Source organism: Pelodiscus sinensis, chromosome 7 (genome assembly GCF_049634645.1).
Source record: "Pelodiscus sinensis isolate JC-2024 chromosome 7, ASM4963464v1, whole genome shotgun sequence".
Taxonomy (NCBI): Eukaryota; Metazoa; Chordata; order Testudines; family Trionychidae; genus Pelodiscus; species Pelodiscus sinensis.
Window position 1 is genome coordinate 67,324,125 of NC_134717.1, and position 17,834 is coordinate 67,341,958.

Here is a 17,834-nt window from a genome sequence, read left to right on the forward strand (position 1 = left end):
TTCACACATACAGAATAGGAAGTGATTGTCTAGGAAGAAGTACTGCAGAAAGGGATCTAAGGGTCACTACATACCACAAGCTAAATATGAGCCGACAGTGTTGCAAAAAAAGCAAATCTGATTCTGGGATGCATCGTGTTGTAAGCAAGACACGAGAAGTCATTCGTCTGCTCTACTCTGTACTGATTAGGTCTCAATTGGAGTACTGTGTCCAGTTCTGGGCACCACATTTCAGGAAAGATGTGGAGAAATTGGAGACGGTCCAGAGAAGAACAACAAAAATGATTAAAGGTCTAGAAAACATAAGCTATGAGGGAAGACTGAAAGAACTGGGTTTGTTTCTTTTAGAAAAGAGAAGACTGAGAGGGGACGTGATAGCAGTTTTTGAAGTATCTAAAAGGGTGTTACAAGGAGAAAATTGTCCTTCATGGCCTCTGAGGACAGAACAAGAAGCAATGGGCTTAAAGTGCAGGAAAGGAGGTTTAGGTTGGACATTAGGAAAAACTGCCTGTCAGGGTGGCTAAGCACTGGAATGAATTGCCTCTGGAGGTTGTGGAATCTCCATCACTGGGGATATTTAAGAGCAGGTTGCATAGACATCTATCTGGAATGGTCTAGATGGCTCTTGATCCTGCCATGAGGGTAGGGGACTGGACTTGATGATCTCTTGAGATCCCTTCCAGTTCTAGTGTTCTGTGAGTCTATAGTATATTCTGTTTTTAATCCTAATTAACCTCAATGAGTGACCTACCTTTTCAATAAAATAACCAATGTGCTTCCCAATGAAGCCTATTGGTTCTATTGCTAGTTTTTCTAATGTCCTAAATATGTTCAGTTCCTATACAATTTAATGAAAAGTATGATTCAGTTCCTTAGCAACTGGGAAGGTAATATTATTCTTCATAATTGCAGACCTGCTGTCCGTAGTATGTATTTTAATTGACCTCTCTTGTGCTTGTGGTTCATCATATACATGCCAGCCTTCAAATTCCTTAATTAGTTGTTGTATAATATTTAGGGCTATAGAGATTTGGTTTTCAGTTAAAGGGCTATTGTGAATCATTAGAGGGCCTGTAGAGTAATTTGAACTTGTGTAGCATCACTTTATATCTGTGGTTCTCAATGAATTGTAGTAGAAATAGTCACCACTGATTAAAGTAAAGGTTGCTAGGTAATTTTCATTCCAATCCCCTGTTCTTATTTGCTTGGAACTTTCTGAAACGTAGAATATAATTGTTGTGCTATTAATAGCAAGTATATTTTCCCCCTAGGAAAACACTTGCAGTTCTGAATAGTTCTGTGGTTGAAATCTGTTAAGTTGAAGATAGATGTAGAAATTACTTCCTCTGAGAAGAAAACTAGTTTCAATTAGACCAAGTTACAAGTCTCTGAAAAATGCATACAATGCAAAATGTACAACCAGTTTCATTATACTTGAAAAGGGTTCTTCAAATGATAGACTTTTTTTTGCACATAGCGAGTCAATAACTTACATAGTACAGGCAGTCCCCGAGTTACGCGGATCCGACTTATGTCAGATCCGCAGTTACGAACGGGGATTTTCTCGCCCCGGAGGACTGGAGCAGCGGGACGCCTGGTCCCGCCGCCCACCTCCTCCAGGGCGAGAAAATCTGCTCCCCGTCTCCCTGGTCTGCTGGCTCCGCCAGCAGACCAGGGAGACGGGGAGCAAAGCGGCGGAGGACCCGGGCTGGACCAACGGCGCTGATCTGGAAGCGCCGCGGGTCCGGCCCGGATCTTCCGCCGCTTTGCTCAGTGTCTCCCTGGTCTGCAGACCAGGGAGACGCTGAGCAAAGCGGCGGAGGACCCAGGGCCGGACCCGCGGCGCTTCCAGCTGATCTGGAAGCGCCACGGGTCTGGCCCCGGGTCCTCCGCTGCTTTGCTCCGCGTCTCCCTGGTCTGCTGTGGGGAGACGCAGCTAGTGCCCTCCCCCAGCAGACCAGGGAGACGTGGAGCAAAGCCTGGGGCCTGTGGTAGAGTAGGTGGGGCGCTGCCGGTTGGTCCCGCAGCACCGCTCCTTGGCACTACTGGACCAACCCGGCAGCACCCCAGCTGCTCTGCCCCAGGAGTCCTGATTCAGCCGCTGCTGATCAGGTTCAGCAGCGGCTGAATCAGGACGCTTGGGGCAGAGCAGCTGGGGTGCTGCTGGGTTGGTCCAGTAGCGACAAGGAGCGGCCGCGCTACTGGACCAACCCAGCAGCACCCGAGCTGCTCTGCCCCAGGCGTCCCCAAGTCAGCCGTTGCTGAAACTGACGAGCGGCTGACTACAGGAAGCCCGAGGCAGAGTTGCTCTGCCCCAGGCTTCCTGGAATCAGCTGCTGATCAGTTTCAGCAGCAGCTGACTTGGGGACACCTGGGGTTCTTAAGTTGAATCTGTATATAAGTCGGAACTGCCGTTGTTGAAACTGATCAGTTTCAGCAGTGTCTGAATCTGGACGCCAGTTCCGACTTACATACAGATTCAACTTAAGAACAAACCTACAGTCCCTATCTTGTACGTAACCCGGGGACTGCCTGTACAGCTGTTCCTCATCTTCCATTTACTTTCCTAAATCTGTAGAAGCTACTTGAAATTGGATTTCTGTGTTTTTTGTAACATGTGCAGGATGCAGCCCATTTCTGGTGCACCGTGAGAGCTTTGAAGCCTTCTGAAGGTGGACTAAAGAGGGTCTGTATTCTGCAGGCTACTTCCAGTGCATAGATTAGTGAATTTTAAGGGAAATTAGTCAAATACTTCACGTTCTGGAATTTACCTGAGCTATTATGAGTTGAGGCAAATGAAGAAGTCTTAATGAAGCCATGAATTAAAGCACACTCCCTTAATAGGGATGTACAATCCCATTAAATCAGTTAACTGGTTAAATGCTTCAACGGAGTGGATGTTCTGGAGCAGGATGTTCTGGGGCAGGCCCTTCCCACCCCCTCGCTATGGTCAGGGGCTGCTTTGGCCAGGCTGGAGTGCCCACATCCATGGTGCACTGTTCCAGGTCAGGCCTGCTGCAGACAAGGGCTGATCTGGCCAGGTACGCACACTCCCCTGCCCGCAGTGGTCAGGGGCTGCTCCAGCCTCTGCTGGCTAACAGTAATTGGTAAGCATCACCTGGTAAGGGTAATGCTTACCGGTTAACCAGTCACATCCCTATTCCTCAATATAACATTGTGTAACTTTTCTACGGCTTGAGATTAGGGATGTAAGCAGCTAATCAACTAGGCGACTATCTGATAAGCAAAAGCTTATTGGATAGTTGACACACTAGTCAACTAGTCGCTCCCCCCCCCTCCCCTCTTGCTGCCTCTATCACAAAGAGGCAGCTGGGGGGGGGGGGAGGGAACAGAGGGAGGTGCTGGAGGGAGCCGGCTTAAAAGCTGGTTCCCTCCAGCACTGTGGGATGGAGCAGAGGCACAGTGGCAGTGCTTCCTCTTTGAAATGTGCTGAGTCCCCCCCGCTGACCCCAGGCTCCATCCGTGCTTCCTTTTTGAAATATACAAGCGCTATACTATATATAGCCCTGCTGGGGCTCTTGTACGTTTCAAAATGGAAGTGTTGAATGGAGCCTGGGGTCAGTGGAGGACTCCTCACGGAACATGCCTAGTCCTTATCAACAAATTGAATAGTCGATGGAAATCCCATTGACTATTCGATTAGTTAATTAATCGATATTTAATATCTCTATTTGAGATGCATGTGTAGAATCTCTTAGTACCAGCTGGTCTTGCCATTTCTGTTGTGGCAATATTTTTGGATGAGTGGTTTGAGTGTTTTGTCTGAGTTCTGGCAGAAACACTGCTGAGCAGTAGAAATTGTTGCTGTTTAAGTGACTCTTAAAAACATTCCCTCACTCTTAATATAAATAAATATACCTCACTATCTCTTGTTTAGCTTTCATGATTTACTGAGCTCATTTGAGGCTAACTAGTTGAGGAATCTGTGAAGTAAGCTGCATTCTTGACACTTAATGAAAACTAACAGGATATTGAGCAAAGCTGTACAAGTGTCTCTTTCAATTCTAGATAAGACATCATAACCATTGTTTAACCTTAAAACAAAGCCAAAATTGCAAGTTACTTTAAAATGGCAAATATTGATTGGTTCAGAGTGCAACTGCAGTGAACAAGGGTTTGGGGTGGGGGTGGGGAAGGAGGAGAGGTGCTTATAAAATGCTCATTTGTTAGCCAAAGCTTAAGGCAGTGCCCAGAAGCAAAGGAAGTGTTTTATCTGGAGAGCATTTTTAGGACAGTTGCTCATCTATACAGGCTATCTCTGTGTGTGTTGTGTCTGTCTGTATAAAAATATCCTTGGTCTACATCAGACTAGGGATGTGACCAAGTAATTGGTTACCTGGTGAGTATCACCCATTAAGATAATGGTTAACTGGTGCATGGGACCATCCCCCTGCCCATGGCCCACTGTGGTCGGAGAGCTGCTTCAGCCCCACTGTGCTGTAACTGGGCTGGGCGCAGTTCCCCACCCAGGATCCCGCTTCGTTGGTTAACCAGTTAGACCTAATGCTTAACTGGGTAAGTGATTCAAATGGGATTTTATATCCTCCATGGGACCAGTCAGAGGTTTTTAAACACACTTTTGTCTTGGTAGGAAGACATTGGACTGCTTGGCAGTTGTGTCCCCTCCCCTTGCTCTTTTTTTCCTCAGTCCTTTTGTTGCCACGTCTCAGCATCCTGGAACAATCTTGGGAGAAGCAGGAGGCTCTAGGCTCTCCCTGAAGAAGAGTTCTAGGCAACAGAAAGGTCAGCTCTACACTGCAGCTGTTGCACTGTGCTTTGTTCTGCCCCGAAGACTGAGGAGTTGGGGAGTCGGTAGCCCTTGCTAATGTTTTCCTGGGGTCAGAATCAGCTGTTTGTTATATGCTGATGCCGAGGGCACTGGTGTCTGGTGAACAGTGTGACGGGGTGAATCACAGAAGCCCCCTTAGGGTTGTCCCCTGGTGTACAGATCATGTCACTGACACCCACCTTCCTGCTCTCTGGGGCTTCACACCACTCTGTCCTGCTCAGCCAGATCTTTTGGTCTCCTCCAGGCAAGGTACAGAGTTGGGGTAACTGCCTCCCTCCTCAGCACACACCAGCTCCTACCTGTTGCCCCCACTCTCGGTTATCCTATAAAATCCCTACTATATAACTAGTCATTTTCACTGTTTCCTGTATGAGACTCGACAGTTTAATTTATTTGTGTGTGTCTATTATGCAGTGACAGGGAAATGAAATACATGTAAATGTGATTGCAAAAAGCACAAAAAAGACGGAGGCCGAGGGCCAGGTAGGGCAGCTAAAGTTACTTAAACTCCTAGATCTTAAATTATTAGTGTTGTTGATAACTTTGCCTTTAATTTCACAGATGTTTTCTACGGTGAATAGACTGAAGTGATGGTAAGGGCCACTTCTTTAGCTACCCTGAAATTGCCAGTGTGAACAGGTCCAGAGTTGCATACGCTGTCAGGAGAGCTTTGGGTATGGGACACTAAAATGTTCTTTCACTGCGGAGGCAGCAGTGAAGGGGTGGGAGGTGGGGAGGAACTTACATATGTTGCCAATAATAGCTGCTGTGCAATAGGTAGGACCCTACCGAATTTCCAGCCATGAAAAATGTGCCATGGACCATGAAATTTAATCTCCCTACTGAAATCTGGCACCCAGCCAAGAGCTCCTACCCTGCTCCGGGCTCCAGCTGCTAGTCTGCAAGGGGTGAAGAGGAATGAGACTTCCTCTGCCCCTGCTGGGGCCGCTCTTGGGGTGGGTCAGACACACCTCTGGGATATTTCCCAGCTGCAGGAAGCTCTGTGGCTTCAGCTGTCACTCCCCCCCTCACCACAGGGAGACTGCCACTCCAGCTGTTGCATCTTCCCTCCTCCCCTCTCCCTGCCTGTGGGACTGCTGCAGCTTCATAACCTTCCTCTCTGGTTGCCCAGTTCTGAAGGCCATGCCTCTGCCAGCAGCAGGGCAGAAATGAGGGTGACAATCCATAACTCCCCAGCAACAGCCTTGCGGGTCTGACTCCCGCGGTAACAACGCTGTGAAATTTCAGATGTAAACATCTGAAAAAATGAAATGTGCTAATTTTAACACCCCCAGCCCTGAAATGGACTCTGAATTTGGTAGAGTCCTAGCAATAAGTAAGAGGTATATTATCTGATGGTCACCAGCTTCCTGTAGATGTGCAATGCTTGATTATTTGCATCATATTTTGGGGTGTTTGGGTGGCATGGGAAACCTATGATCATGCCCTTAATATGAATGGTATTATACTTCCCCCTTTGAAGAGGGGTGAGTGACTTCTCACCGTACGTGTTTTGCTTGGCTTTTGACTCTCTTGGTGCATTGGCTTCTTTTTATAGTACTGTTTGGTGCTCATTAAAGTATTCAGATTTGCTGCAGGTTCCTTTAGCTGATTCCTAAAAAATGTTTGTGAAATCATAGAACACCAGAACTGGGACCTGAGAGGTCATCAAGTTCAGTCCCCTGCCTTCCCAGCAGGACTAAGCACCATCTAGATCATCCCTGATAGATGTTTGTATTCTATTGATTATTTTAAGACTGTTCACCTTGTGTGTACATTTACTGTAATTTTCATATCCAACCTGACATTTTGTATCTAAGTCTTAATGCACAGTGTTGCCTAGATAAAATAGTCTTCGCTTCAATGAATTTGTATTCATTGCTTATTGGAGATTGCAAAATTATGGTAATCTGTCATACTTAGTCAGAATTTTTGGATGTTAGCATGTGGTCGTTTAAACGATTAACTGATAAGCCTGTTCTCTCTCTCTCTCTCACACACACCCCTTGCTGCCTCAGGATCAGAGACAGCAGCGGGAGAGAAGGGGAGGCAGAAGCTGGTGCCCGTTTTTAACCCAGCTCCCCTTGCATACTGGTGTGTCTCCTCCACGAGCTGCTTCCCACAAAGGCAACAGTATGGAGGTAGGGGAAGGAAGGGAAGCCAGTGTTTGGGGAACCAGCTTTTACCCTGAGCACCGGATTCCATGATGCTACCTGCACCACCTCTGATAGAGAGGCAGTAGGTGGGGAGGGCGGAAGTTGATACGCATGGGGAGCCATCTTTTAAACAATGCATGCCAGATTCTGTGGAGCTGCCTCCTTCCCACACTGTTGCTGCTGTATCAGAGGAAGCAGGGTGGTAGGCGGGAGTCGGCTTAAAAGCCAGCTCTCCGTGAGCTGCCTGCCCTCTTGCGTGTAAACTACGTAACTGCTGAATTTTTTTTTAGCACTTACACATTTACAAAAATAAATGTTCACTTACATCCCTAGAAGTGACATCATTATAGATGTCTGACTTTGGCCTCACTCACCTTACTTCCAATAATAGGAACATTTATTTTGGGTTTTAAAATATCACCCTCCTCAATGTTAAAGATATAAAGGAAAAATGAGGAAACTGACCAGGAAGAGAACAGAGATGGTGGTGTGGGATACAGATAGTGTACTCTCAGGATGATGAGGAAGATTAATAGGGAGGGAACTAGCAAATGGGTGTGGGAGAGTTCAGAAGAGGTTTGGGGGAAAATTTGACTAGCAGAGGGCAAGTGGTTTTTTATTTTCCCCGAGTTAACTTCTTGTTTTACTAAAATTTAAAAATTTACATTGTAAACTTTACAAAACTCTGTTTTCATTTGGTGTCTCCAAGCTAGCTTGATACAGCTGTAAATGGGAGTGTAAGTAAATTTAGAGTTTGCCATTTAAGTCCTAAAGCCTTGAAACTACAAAGTTTCAGTGCCCCTTTGAATCTCTCAGATCAGTAATTTGTTCAGAAAACTAACCAAAGCAAAAGTCAATCTTGCGTTTCTATAAAAAAAGCAAAACATAATTAACACATGTCACTTTTAACCAATTTACTTGTTTTGTTTCTATGAGTACCATGCACAGCATTGGCCAGTGCTGACTAGTAGCAGTGAAGTTTTGTTTTTAAGCTCGGCAACATTAGCTTTACTTAATTCATTCCATAAGAGTACCATTTCTTCATAGCTGAAGGGCAAGAACTTACAAATATAAGACACAGTCTACACTGGCACTCTACAGAGCAGAAAAAATATCTTCCCCTAGTAGCGCAGCAAGTTATGGTGATCTACTCACCTTGTGGGGGTGATTTACATAGAGCGCTGGAAGATATCTTGCCCAGCGCCAGTACTGTGACCACATTTTCAGTTTAAAGTGCTGCTGTGGTTGTGCTTTAAACTTGTAAGTGTAGCTAATGCCTGAATCTCTATTTAAGAAGTTGGCTGACTTGGAGAACACAATAGCTCGGGTCTATGGGAGCTGCTTGGGGGCGCAGCACCTTTAAAACGAGGTAGTTTAACTAAGTACCTAGCATTGATTTGAGCTCCAAAACTTCCAGATACATCTGTGAATGTCTTACCTGAAACTTTTCCTTTATCTGTGCAACATAGGACTTTTTGTTTCTCTACTGATTATATAGCGATGATTCTTCTTAGTATTTCTCCCGAGTTATCTTTCTTTAACAGTAGTAATATGTGGCATTTACAATGCACCGTGAGCTTTTAAACTGCCTTACAAAACCAAATGATTCTATTTTAATGTCCCTTTTCCACTATTCTATTCTTAATTATTCTATTGTTGTAAACCTAATTGCTCAATGTGTGGTTTTAATATTAGTGTTGCTCTTCTTAATCACTGTATAAGGAAAAATCTTTTTTTCCAGTTGCTTCTTCTCAGTCCTCTTTTTAAACTAAACCCATCCTGCAAGCCTGCTTAAATCCTCCATTGTGACAACTGTGCCAGTGTTGGATCCCAGAGAGGTGGCTTAAAACATTTGAATTGTTGAGTATTTTTGGATCATACAATTTCAATACAAGCCAAACTTTCTCAAGGCCAGCATATTGTGTCAGTTTTATTATCCGGATCAGTAATATCTTCCTGTTCTAAAGCTGATAGAAATGACCAACGATAGATACTATCGTGCTAGATTTCTGGAAAAAAAAGTTTAGGACCTCACAAGGTTTATTCAATTCTTTCTCAAATATTGTCAGTGCCGATCTATGTGAGTCATGCACAGTTCCAGCTTTGAATACTGAGGAAAGTGACTTGGTGCATCCCTTTTGTAAGTACCCCTTAGTTGAGCAGTACAGTATATGAATCAGTTACTGGCTTGGGCGCTCTTGGTCTTGAAATTCCATAGCAATGATGCATTTAGCATCTTAGGTGGTTTGTAATTTCAGAGTGGTAAATGGCTAGACTTAAATTTTAGGTGATAGTTGACCATATTAGGGTTTTGTGAGCGCTAAACTTTTTTTGGTCCTGAACCAGTATTTAATACATTCCATATTCGAGGAGGACTCTTTTTTTTTTTTTTTTTTTTAATGGTTCGTACAAAATAGTTGGAGAGAATAATCCCATGGAAAGTAAATATACAATTTAAAGTCAGACCGCTGGTTTCTAAAAGGTAGTTTGATGAGGAGGAGTGGAAAAGATGTACAAATCCAATCATACCTATGGCATGACTCTTGGAGGGCATTTAAATTTTTTTAACTAAATCAGGAGCGGAGGATTTTTTTCTCCAATATACAAGGAAATGCACTCCTGTTTGTATAGCAAGACTGACCTAGCACAGTTGTCTACCATAGTCCAGCATGATTGAGACAGTTTTCACATATCGATGTGACTTTCTGAGATTCCCAGGTTTGGTTACGGTTGGGAATCTGGTAACTATTAACTTTTGTTAACCTGCAGCTCCACTGTAAGTTTTCTTGGTTGAACTTCAAATAACATCAGAAATGCCTTGTGTCTTGGTTGACGACTTGAGGGATATTTGAACCACAGCTCAGAAATAAAATAGTGCAGAATTTATCTCATGGTTCTGTTTGCAAATAAGAAGTAAAAAGATAGTTTGGTCTGAGCAGTTTCAGATTAGTTTTATGGGAAGTAATATACAAGTGATAGTAGTAAACACGCAAACAGTTTCTTTAACACTGACCACATAAACTAGTAATTCCCTAGAGAAACGTATTTAACCCAGTTTTCCTAAGAAAATGAGAACAAAACTAGGATTTGTTGTATATAAGGTGATGATGACAGCCTGGCTACTTAGTAATAAGTGGTCACTTCTCATTAGTATGGCTAGCCTACTATTACAGAGTTACATGGCTGTTACACACAAACAAGTTTTGAGATTATTGTGCATGATGTCATAAGGCTGCTCATCTGTCCATAGTTCAGCATTTACAGTGCTGTCTATGATCCATTTTTTTCATCTTGTAAAAACGTTTACATGTGAGCATGAATTCCTCGGCTTGATCTTAGTCCTCAATTTTCTCCTGTCTGCATTATGGAAGTTTAGAGTCTCTTTGTTCTCCCAAGGTATGTCTGCATAGTAAAGAGAAACCTGTGGCTGTCCTGCCCCAGCTGATTTAGGCTTGTGGGCTCTGACTGAGGGGTAAGATAGTTCCAGAGCTCAGGTTCCAGCCTGAACTTGGATGTCTACACAGCAGTGAAACAGTCCTGCTGCCCAAGCCCGTGAGCCTCGGTGGGCTGGCGTGGGCCAGCCGTGGGTTGTTTTTTTTTTTTTCAGTGTAAACGTCTCAATAGTTTCACAGCCGTAATTTTCTGTTTGAATTAAAAAGCTTTGTCTATAGTTTCAGCAAATGCAGTTGGAAGTAAATTATTGTCTGCACTTAAGTTGAAAGGACTTAAGAAAAGAAATGCTTTGACAAAGAGCAGTAAAGGTATAATTCTGCTGTGATTGGACAGTAGGCAATCCAGACTGTAATGCCCTCCCTTCCTCAAAATGGAAAATATAATGTATAGGTAGCTTTGTCTTCTGATTTATGTTTAAAAATCCAAAAAGATTGTTTGGAATAGAGGAGGGAAGGTAAAGATGGGGGAGAAATGAATCAAATTACAATGTGACAGTAAGCCCATAAAAAGCAATGACTTTTTATGAATGATTGAGCCTCCTAAAAATCAATAGAAAGCTGGGTTTTGCATACACTTGAACACATTTTTACTATAATCAAAAAGTCTGGATGCAGACTAGATACCACATCATGGATTGTATGCATAAATTGCAATTTAGATTTTATTTTCAGTTTTAAAAACAATTGCTTCTTATAAATAAAAGCTCTTCATTAAGTCCCTAAAAACTTCCTTACCTAGGAACTTCTGGATTGGGCCCTGAATTAAAAATATATCTATATGAATTACATTCATATAAAAAATTTTACTTGTTTCTAGCTCATCTTCCATGAAAACAATAAATAAAGGAATCATGGGTTTTGGCATGTTATAATCTTGTTACTCTGAATTGCCCCTCGATAGCTGATGTATGGCAAACAAGGGCTGTGTCTTAGGACATTAGGGATTATGTTTTGGGTGCCTTTGCTTTATGTCCACATTGCTTTGAATTATTGTTGTGACTTCTGACCTTTCTAGATTTAAAAATACCACACTTTGAAAAATGTTTAATAAAAATGACTCTCTAGGTATTTATGTTCTAGTGTGATATTCAGCCAAACTCCTGGGTGGCTCGTAAAATGTGAATAAATAGAACCTTTTAAAATTACTCGTGCTCATATTGCTTTTTCTCTCCCACAGAGGAAAATGGCCAAAATGGAGGTGAAGACATCACTTCTAGACAACATGATTGGAGTGGGAGATATGGTCCTTTTAGAGCCTCTTAATGAAGATTCATTCATTAACAACCTCAAAAAACGCTTTGACCACAGTGAAATATATGTAAGTATATTTTGCACAAATACCTCTTTAGAGGGCTATTTAGTCCCCACTTTTAAGAGTGGTTAGAATGATGTTGTGTGTAGGGGGTATATGTCAACTGGACACCATGGTAGGTATGTAAGAGACTAGTCCACTGTCCGATAAGCAGAATCACATTATGTTGTAAGGATGGGATTTGGATCCCATCACTTTTAAAAGAAGACACTGGGGAATCAACAATGTAAATAGTATGGATGTAAAATCCCATTCAATCAGTTAACTGGTTAAATGTTATTGTTAACAGGTTAACCACTTAAATGGTGGTGGGCTTCAAGCAATAACCCCTGCAACTTCATGCAATAAAAGAGTTGTGTACCATATCTAGTTACAGTTTATCCTCAAATCCACTTGATATTTAATTGTTCAAAATATTATTTATGATGTGTTTCCTGATATGCTGTCAATCCCTCCATGATTTAATTACACTTTCTCCTTTCGATCCTGTGATCATACTTTATCTGCATTGCTTGTGTTATTTCATCTCTTTTCACTGCCTTTGAATCTCTCTATTTCCCTACATTATGTGGTCTCTCTGCTCCATTATATATTTGTCATTTCCAGAATCACTCTTGCACTTTCTTCTCCCACCGATATCCAAACACATACTGTTTCCAATATCTGCTCACTTAAGCCTTACCCACCCACCCACCCTTTTCACATACAGGCAGTCCCCGGGTTACGTACAAGATAGGGACTGTAGGTTTGTTCTTAAGTTGAATCTGTATGTAAGTCGGAACTGGCGTCCAGATTCAGCCGCTGCTGAAACTGACCGCCAGTTCTGACTTCATACAGATTCAACTTAAGAACCCCAAGCGTCCCCAAGTCAGCTGCTGCTGAAACTGATCAGCGGCTGATTCCAGGAAGCCTGGGGCAGAGCAACTCTGCCTCGGGCTTCCTGTAGTCAGCCGCTGGTCAGTTTCAGCAGCGGCTGACTTGGGGACGCCTGGGGCAGAGCAGCTGGGGTGCTGCTGGGTTGCTCCAGTAGCGCCTCTCCTCGGCGCTACTGGACCAACCCGGCAGCACCCCAGCTGCTCCGCCCCAGGCGTCCTGATTCAGCCGCTGCTGAAACTGACCAGCAGCGGCTGACTTGGGGACGCCTGGGGCAGAGCAGCTGGGGTGCTGCCGGGTTGGTCCAGTAGCGCCGAGGAGAGGCGCTGCGAGACCAACCGGCAGCGCCCCAGCTGCTCTGCCCCAGGGTTCACAACAAAAGCCTGGTCTGCTGGGGGAGAGGGGGGCACACTAGCTGCGCGCCCCCCCCCCCCCCAGCAGACCAGGGGCACCGGGAGCAAAGCCGCAGCCGCGGCAGGGTCCTGTGCCTCTGAGGCTTTGCCTGAGCTTTGCGGCTTTGCTCCCGGTGCCCCTGGTCTGCTGGGGATGGTCCCCAGCAGACCAGGGGCACCGTGAGCAGCTTTTCTTGCTCCGGAGGTCGAGGTGGCGGGACCGCTGCCTGCGAGCTCCGGGGCGAGAGAGCCCCGTTCGTAAGTGCGGATCCGGCGTAAGTCGGGGACTGCCTGTATAAGGCTTGAAGAAATGACTAGTCACCTGATAGCCAAGGACTAAAGCAAGACAAGTAGCTTTCATTATCACAGGCAGTGTTGAGGGGTGGAGCCAAGTTGTCCTGGAGATGCAGGGAGAAGAGAACAATTCCTTTCAAGGTGCTGTTTGAGGAATTCTCTCCTTCAGGAGCTGTCAGAGACTACAAGTGACCAGGGCTGGTCCTAACCAATTGGCAGCCCCGGACAAATGTCTTTTTGTGGCCCTTACAACAATATGCCGTGTTAGCCTGAATATTTGAAAAATGTTTTTTGATCCTTAAGTTTGCATATATGATAATGAAATATTTTAAAGAAGCATTTTCAAATTATTTTTAATTATTAAAGGCAGTTAAGGTTTGGTTTCACCCTGGGCGACAAAATTCCTTGCTATGGCATTGCATCTCATTTTCGTTGAAAAGAATTAGAGACCTTTACCTACACTTTTCTGACTGTTGGCCGAGGCGCACTGCTGATATCACTTCTGAAGAATGAGAACTTATCTAGTGTGGTTGGTTGATTTGCTCTTTGAAAAAAGGCAACAAAAAATTGCCACAGTGATTTTTTTTTTTTTAAATGCAACTAATAGGGTTCCTACCTTCCAACCGTGCCTGCTACCTCGTGCCCTGGGCCTGGCTGGGAAATACAGACACTAAGGCCATGGTCACCAACCAGTAGATCGCGATCTACCGGTAGATCTCAGGGGCTCTAAGAGTAGCTCTTGAGCCCTCTCTGAACTGCGTGCCTGTGCAGTACATTTACATTAGATTTCTTCATTTGAGGAGCAGCTACTCACCGAGCAACAACACAGGTGAGTAGCTGCGAGGAATGGTGGGAGCTGGGAGGTCGGGAGGGCTGAAACACCCCAGCCAGCTGACTCTGGCTTTCAGCTGAAAGAGGCTGCCCTGCGCTCCAGCTGATCGGGCTGCTTCCCCTCTGTGCCTGCCCACGTGGAACTTGGTGCGCCATGGCCAGCTGGCCGGGCAGCCGCTTCTCTTTGCTCCAACCCGGCTGCCCTGCAGTCAGTCCGGAGGGAGCGTGGGTCGGAGGCTTCCGTCTTTGGCTGGTGTAGGGAGCTCCCTGCCCCCCAACCTTGTTCCCTCTTCTCTGCCCCAAACCTGTCCCCTGGCCTCCTGTTCCCCCTCTCTTGTCCCCCCACCCTGTTGCAGAAACCTGCCCCCCCCTGCAGAAACTTGTTCCCCGGCACCCTGCCCCACCTGCAGAAACCAGTTCCCTCTGGCACCTTGTCTCCTACTGCAGATACCTGTCCCCCTGCCTTCCCCTCTACAGAAACCTGTCCCCCTACTCCTCCCTGCAGAAACCTGTCCCCCCCAGCACCCTGTCCCCTGCTGCAGAAACCTGTCCTGGAACCCTGCCCCCTCTCCCCTGCCCCCACTGGCACCCTGTTCCCTGCCCCAGAACCCACTAGTACCCCTCCCCAGTACTATGTTCCCTGCTCCCAAATGACTTTTCTATCGGTCAGTGACCCCTGACTGAAGGCAGGTTCCCTGCCATTCTCATAAATAAAGACAACGCAGAAACTTTTTGTGTTTAACATAGCATTTTATTTAAAAATGAAGCCTGGCCAACAAACCCCCAATTGGGGCCAAACCCCCATCTGGCCACAACTACTCCTGCATTTCCCCTTCCCCAGATGCTAGATCTGAGCTTATCAAACACCCTGCCCTGAGCCCCTCTCATACCCCAACCCAAATTCCTGCACCCTCACATCCACAAGCCTGTAGCTTGCTTAGTACCCCAACAGTGCCCAGCCTGGAGCCCCCTCTCCGAGCCAGTGTCCCTTTCTCCACCACCTCCTGCATCCAGATTTCCTTCCAGAGCTTGCACCTCTCACCCCTTCCCATACCCAAATCCCTCATTCCCACCCCAGAGACTACACATCCTGTCTCAACACAGCAAGGGTCCAGCTAGACTGCAGGAGTTTTTCAGGATTCTGGAGATATCCCAGAAAAACTCTTCTGCATCCAGGGTTGCGTTTGTTCTTCCGCTTTTTTTAGTGGAAGAGCAAACAGGCTCTTTCAGTCACCCCTATATTCCTCTTTCCACAAGGAATAAGGTGGCTTCCAAAAGAAGGGTTTTTTCCTGACATTTGGTCCAGTCTAGACAGGCCAAATGTTGGAAAAAACTCTTCCTACAGAAGAATTAAAAAAAAAAAAATCAGCAGTATAAGGATTGGGGATAGCAAGTGATGGAGAGGAAGAGAATAGAGAGGGCGGGGCTTCAACGAAGGGGCGGGGCGGTAGGTCTTGGCTTGGTCTGTCATTTAAAAAGTGATCTTGGGTGTAAAAAGGTTGGAGACCACTGCACTAAGGGGAGCTGTCTGGAGACGTGAGACTCTCCCAGGAGTGTCTTGTGGGGAGAGATGTGCAGATGCGGGGAACAAGAGGTGGGTTCCTGGCACCAAAGAGTGAAAAGTAGTCTCAGTGCAGGGCAGTACGCTGGGCAGGGCAGGCGGGGCAGTTTTGCTGCAGAGAAAACTTGAAAAATATCTGGCCAAAGCTCATGCAATCTTTTCCATTATATATACAATTTGTTGTGTTACATTTTGGCGGACCCTTGAAAATGACGGCCCCGGGCGACCATCCGGCTTGCCCGCCCCTAAGACCAGCTCTGCAAGTGACAATCAGGCATTTAATCACTAAAATGTAGAGCCTCCTTTGGCTCCTCCTAGATAGAGGAGGATGGGTGAGTGTGGCTCTAGTAATCTAGCTTTCTCCCAGTCACCCCTCCCTCCCCCCAATGGACCTCCCAATGAATAGCACCCCCACAGTGCTTGCCTTTGCTACTGCTCACAACTTTCCAAGATATAGATAGTACATTGTAATTGACCTGATTCTTATCAGTTTCAGCAGTGACTATGGATTTCCAACAGGAGCTGTGAAAACTAACTAGGCTAATCAGTTCTCAGTCTGTTGCAGCAAGAAAAAACATGGAGACTAGAAGAGGTGCTGTCAGTGATTGCATGCAGACTTAAGAACATAGTACAGTATTGGCTTATCTTCGGTTCATGTATGGAAGATTGTTTTCTTAACCATAAGGGCTAGAAATTTATTTTGTGAAGAAACCCTAGATTTTGCTGCAGACACTTAAGAAAGATGTTTGGTCAGTTTGGTCAGTAGGGAGTAGATTTTTTGAAGAATCTCAATATTAGGTGTCATCGAATGGAAAAAAATTGTATTTTAACTTTGGGAGACTGTACAGCAGGGGTGGGATGCTGACGTGCAGAAAATTAGTTGGGCCCAAACTAGTAGATTGTGTGCTCCAGCCTCATGGGGAGAACAAACTGGGGGAGGCGGGATAGAGGAAGTGGAGCACCAGCATGGACTCCCCAATGTTGAAGGGGAGGCCCCAAGCCTCAGGAGCCAGATCCAGGCAAGCCTTAGGGTCCCCACCCCGTCTGTACAGTTTGTTTTGGAGATATGTCAAACTTGTATATCAACTGTCTAATTTTTTTAAAAAGTATACATTAAAAACTAGCTGAATTACATGCTGATTTAAAAAGTGCATTCTTTGAAGCACTTATGTCAAGAGATTTCACTTTTCAAAATTCTAATTGTTGACTCAAGTGATGAAAGTATTACTGAAATATAATTAATTGTTTGCTTTGGCAAATAAGGGAAAGTGCCATTTTCTTCAGTAATAGAGGAACATTTGCCTTCCAGGAAAATCCTGACACTTAAATGCATTTTGTTGAAAAGTTGCTGCCAAGGAAAAAGATCTTGAAAACATGTTTAACTCCTGTTTTGGAGGCTGAATAGGAAGGAAATGATATTTCAACCAACTTTACCTACCACTTTATCGTTTAATCTTTAAAAACCACAATTTACTAATTTACCAATTAAAGATGGAACCTTTTAGATGAAAGCAGAGCACTTACTACAGTAAAACTCCGATTATCCGGCATCCAGTGGTCCGGCGCTCCCAATAATCCGGCACCAACTGGAACCCAGATGTGCTCTGGCCAGCCGGACAAATGGAGCTGCTGTGAACCCCATGGGCGCTCGTGGCTGGGAAAGAGAAGGGGAGAAGAGGAGAAGGGGATTTATACCACTGTAATAGGTCTGCCAGGGCCTGCACTGTGTTCAGGTGGGGGGTGGGCGGGGAATGGAGCAGCGAGGGGCGAACCCTCCACCGTTTTGCAGGAAGGTGGGGGAAGCTCTGCGCTGACGACAGGCCAGCTAGGGAAACCCAGCTGCTGGCCTGCAAGCAGCAGCAGTGGAGGAGAGGGGGTGAGAGGTAAGTCCCTGAACTTGCCCCGTTCCAGCTGCGCCCAGCCCCACGCCGCCGCCAAGAGTTTCCGGGAAGGGAGCAGGCTCCCCACCGCCCAGACTACAGTAGTTATCGCCGAGCAGGAGGGTGAGGGGTGGCACTGCGGGACCAAACTGGCAGCACCCCAGCTGCTCTCCTCTGCCACTTCCCCATGTCCGCTGCTGCCACTGCTGAAACTGACAAGTGGCGTTGGGGAAGCGGCAGAGCAGAGCCTTCCTGCAAAACGGCGGAGGGTTT

At 45.6% G+C, this 17,834-nt stretch overlaps 1 protein-coding gene across 4 annotated transcripts in view; it reads left to right on the forward strand.

Annotated features, from left to right (window-relative positions):
• MYO1B (myosin IB) overlaps window positions 1-17,834 on the forward strand; it is a 197,340-nt gene that overhangs the window by 14,715 nt on the left and 164,791 nt on the right. For all 4 annotated transcript variants that reach the window (XM_075934204.1, XM_075934205.1, XM_075934206.1 and 1 more), the window contains exon 2: window positions 11,596-11,736. In XM_075934204.1, coding sequence (XP_075790319.1) covers window positions 11,602-11,736 — 135 coding nt within the window. In that variant the 5' untranslated portion in view covers window positions 11,596-11,601. The remainder of the gene's footprint in view (window positions 1-11,595; window positions 11,737-17,834) is intronic.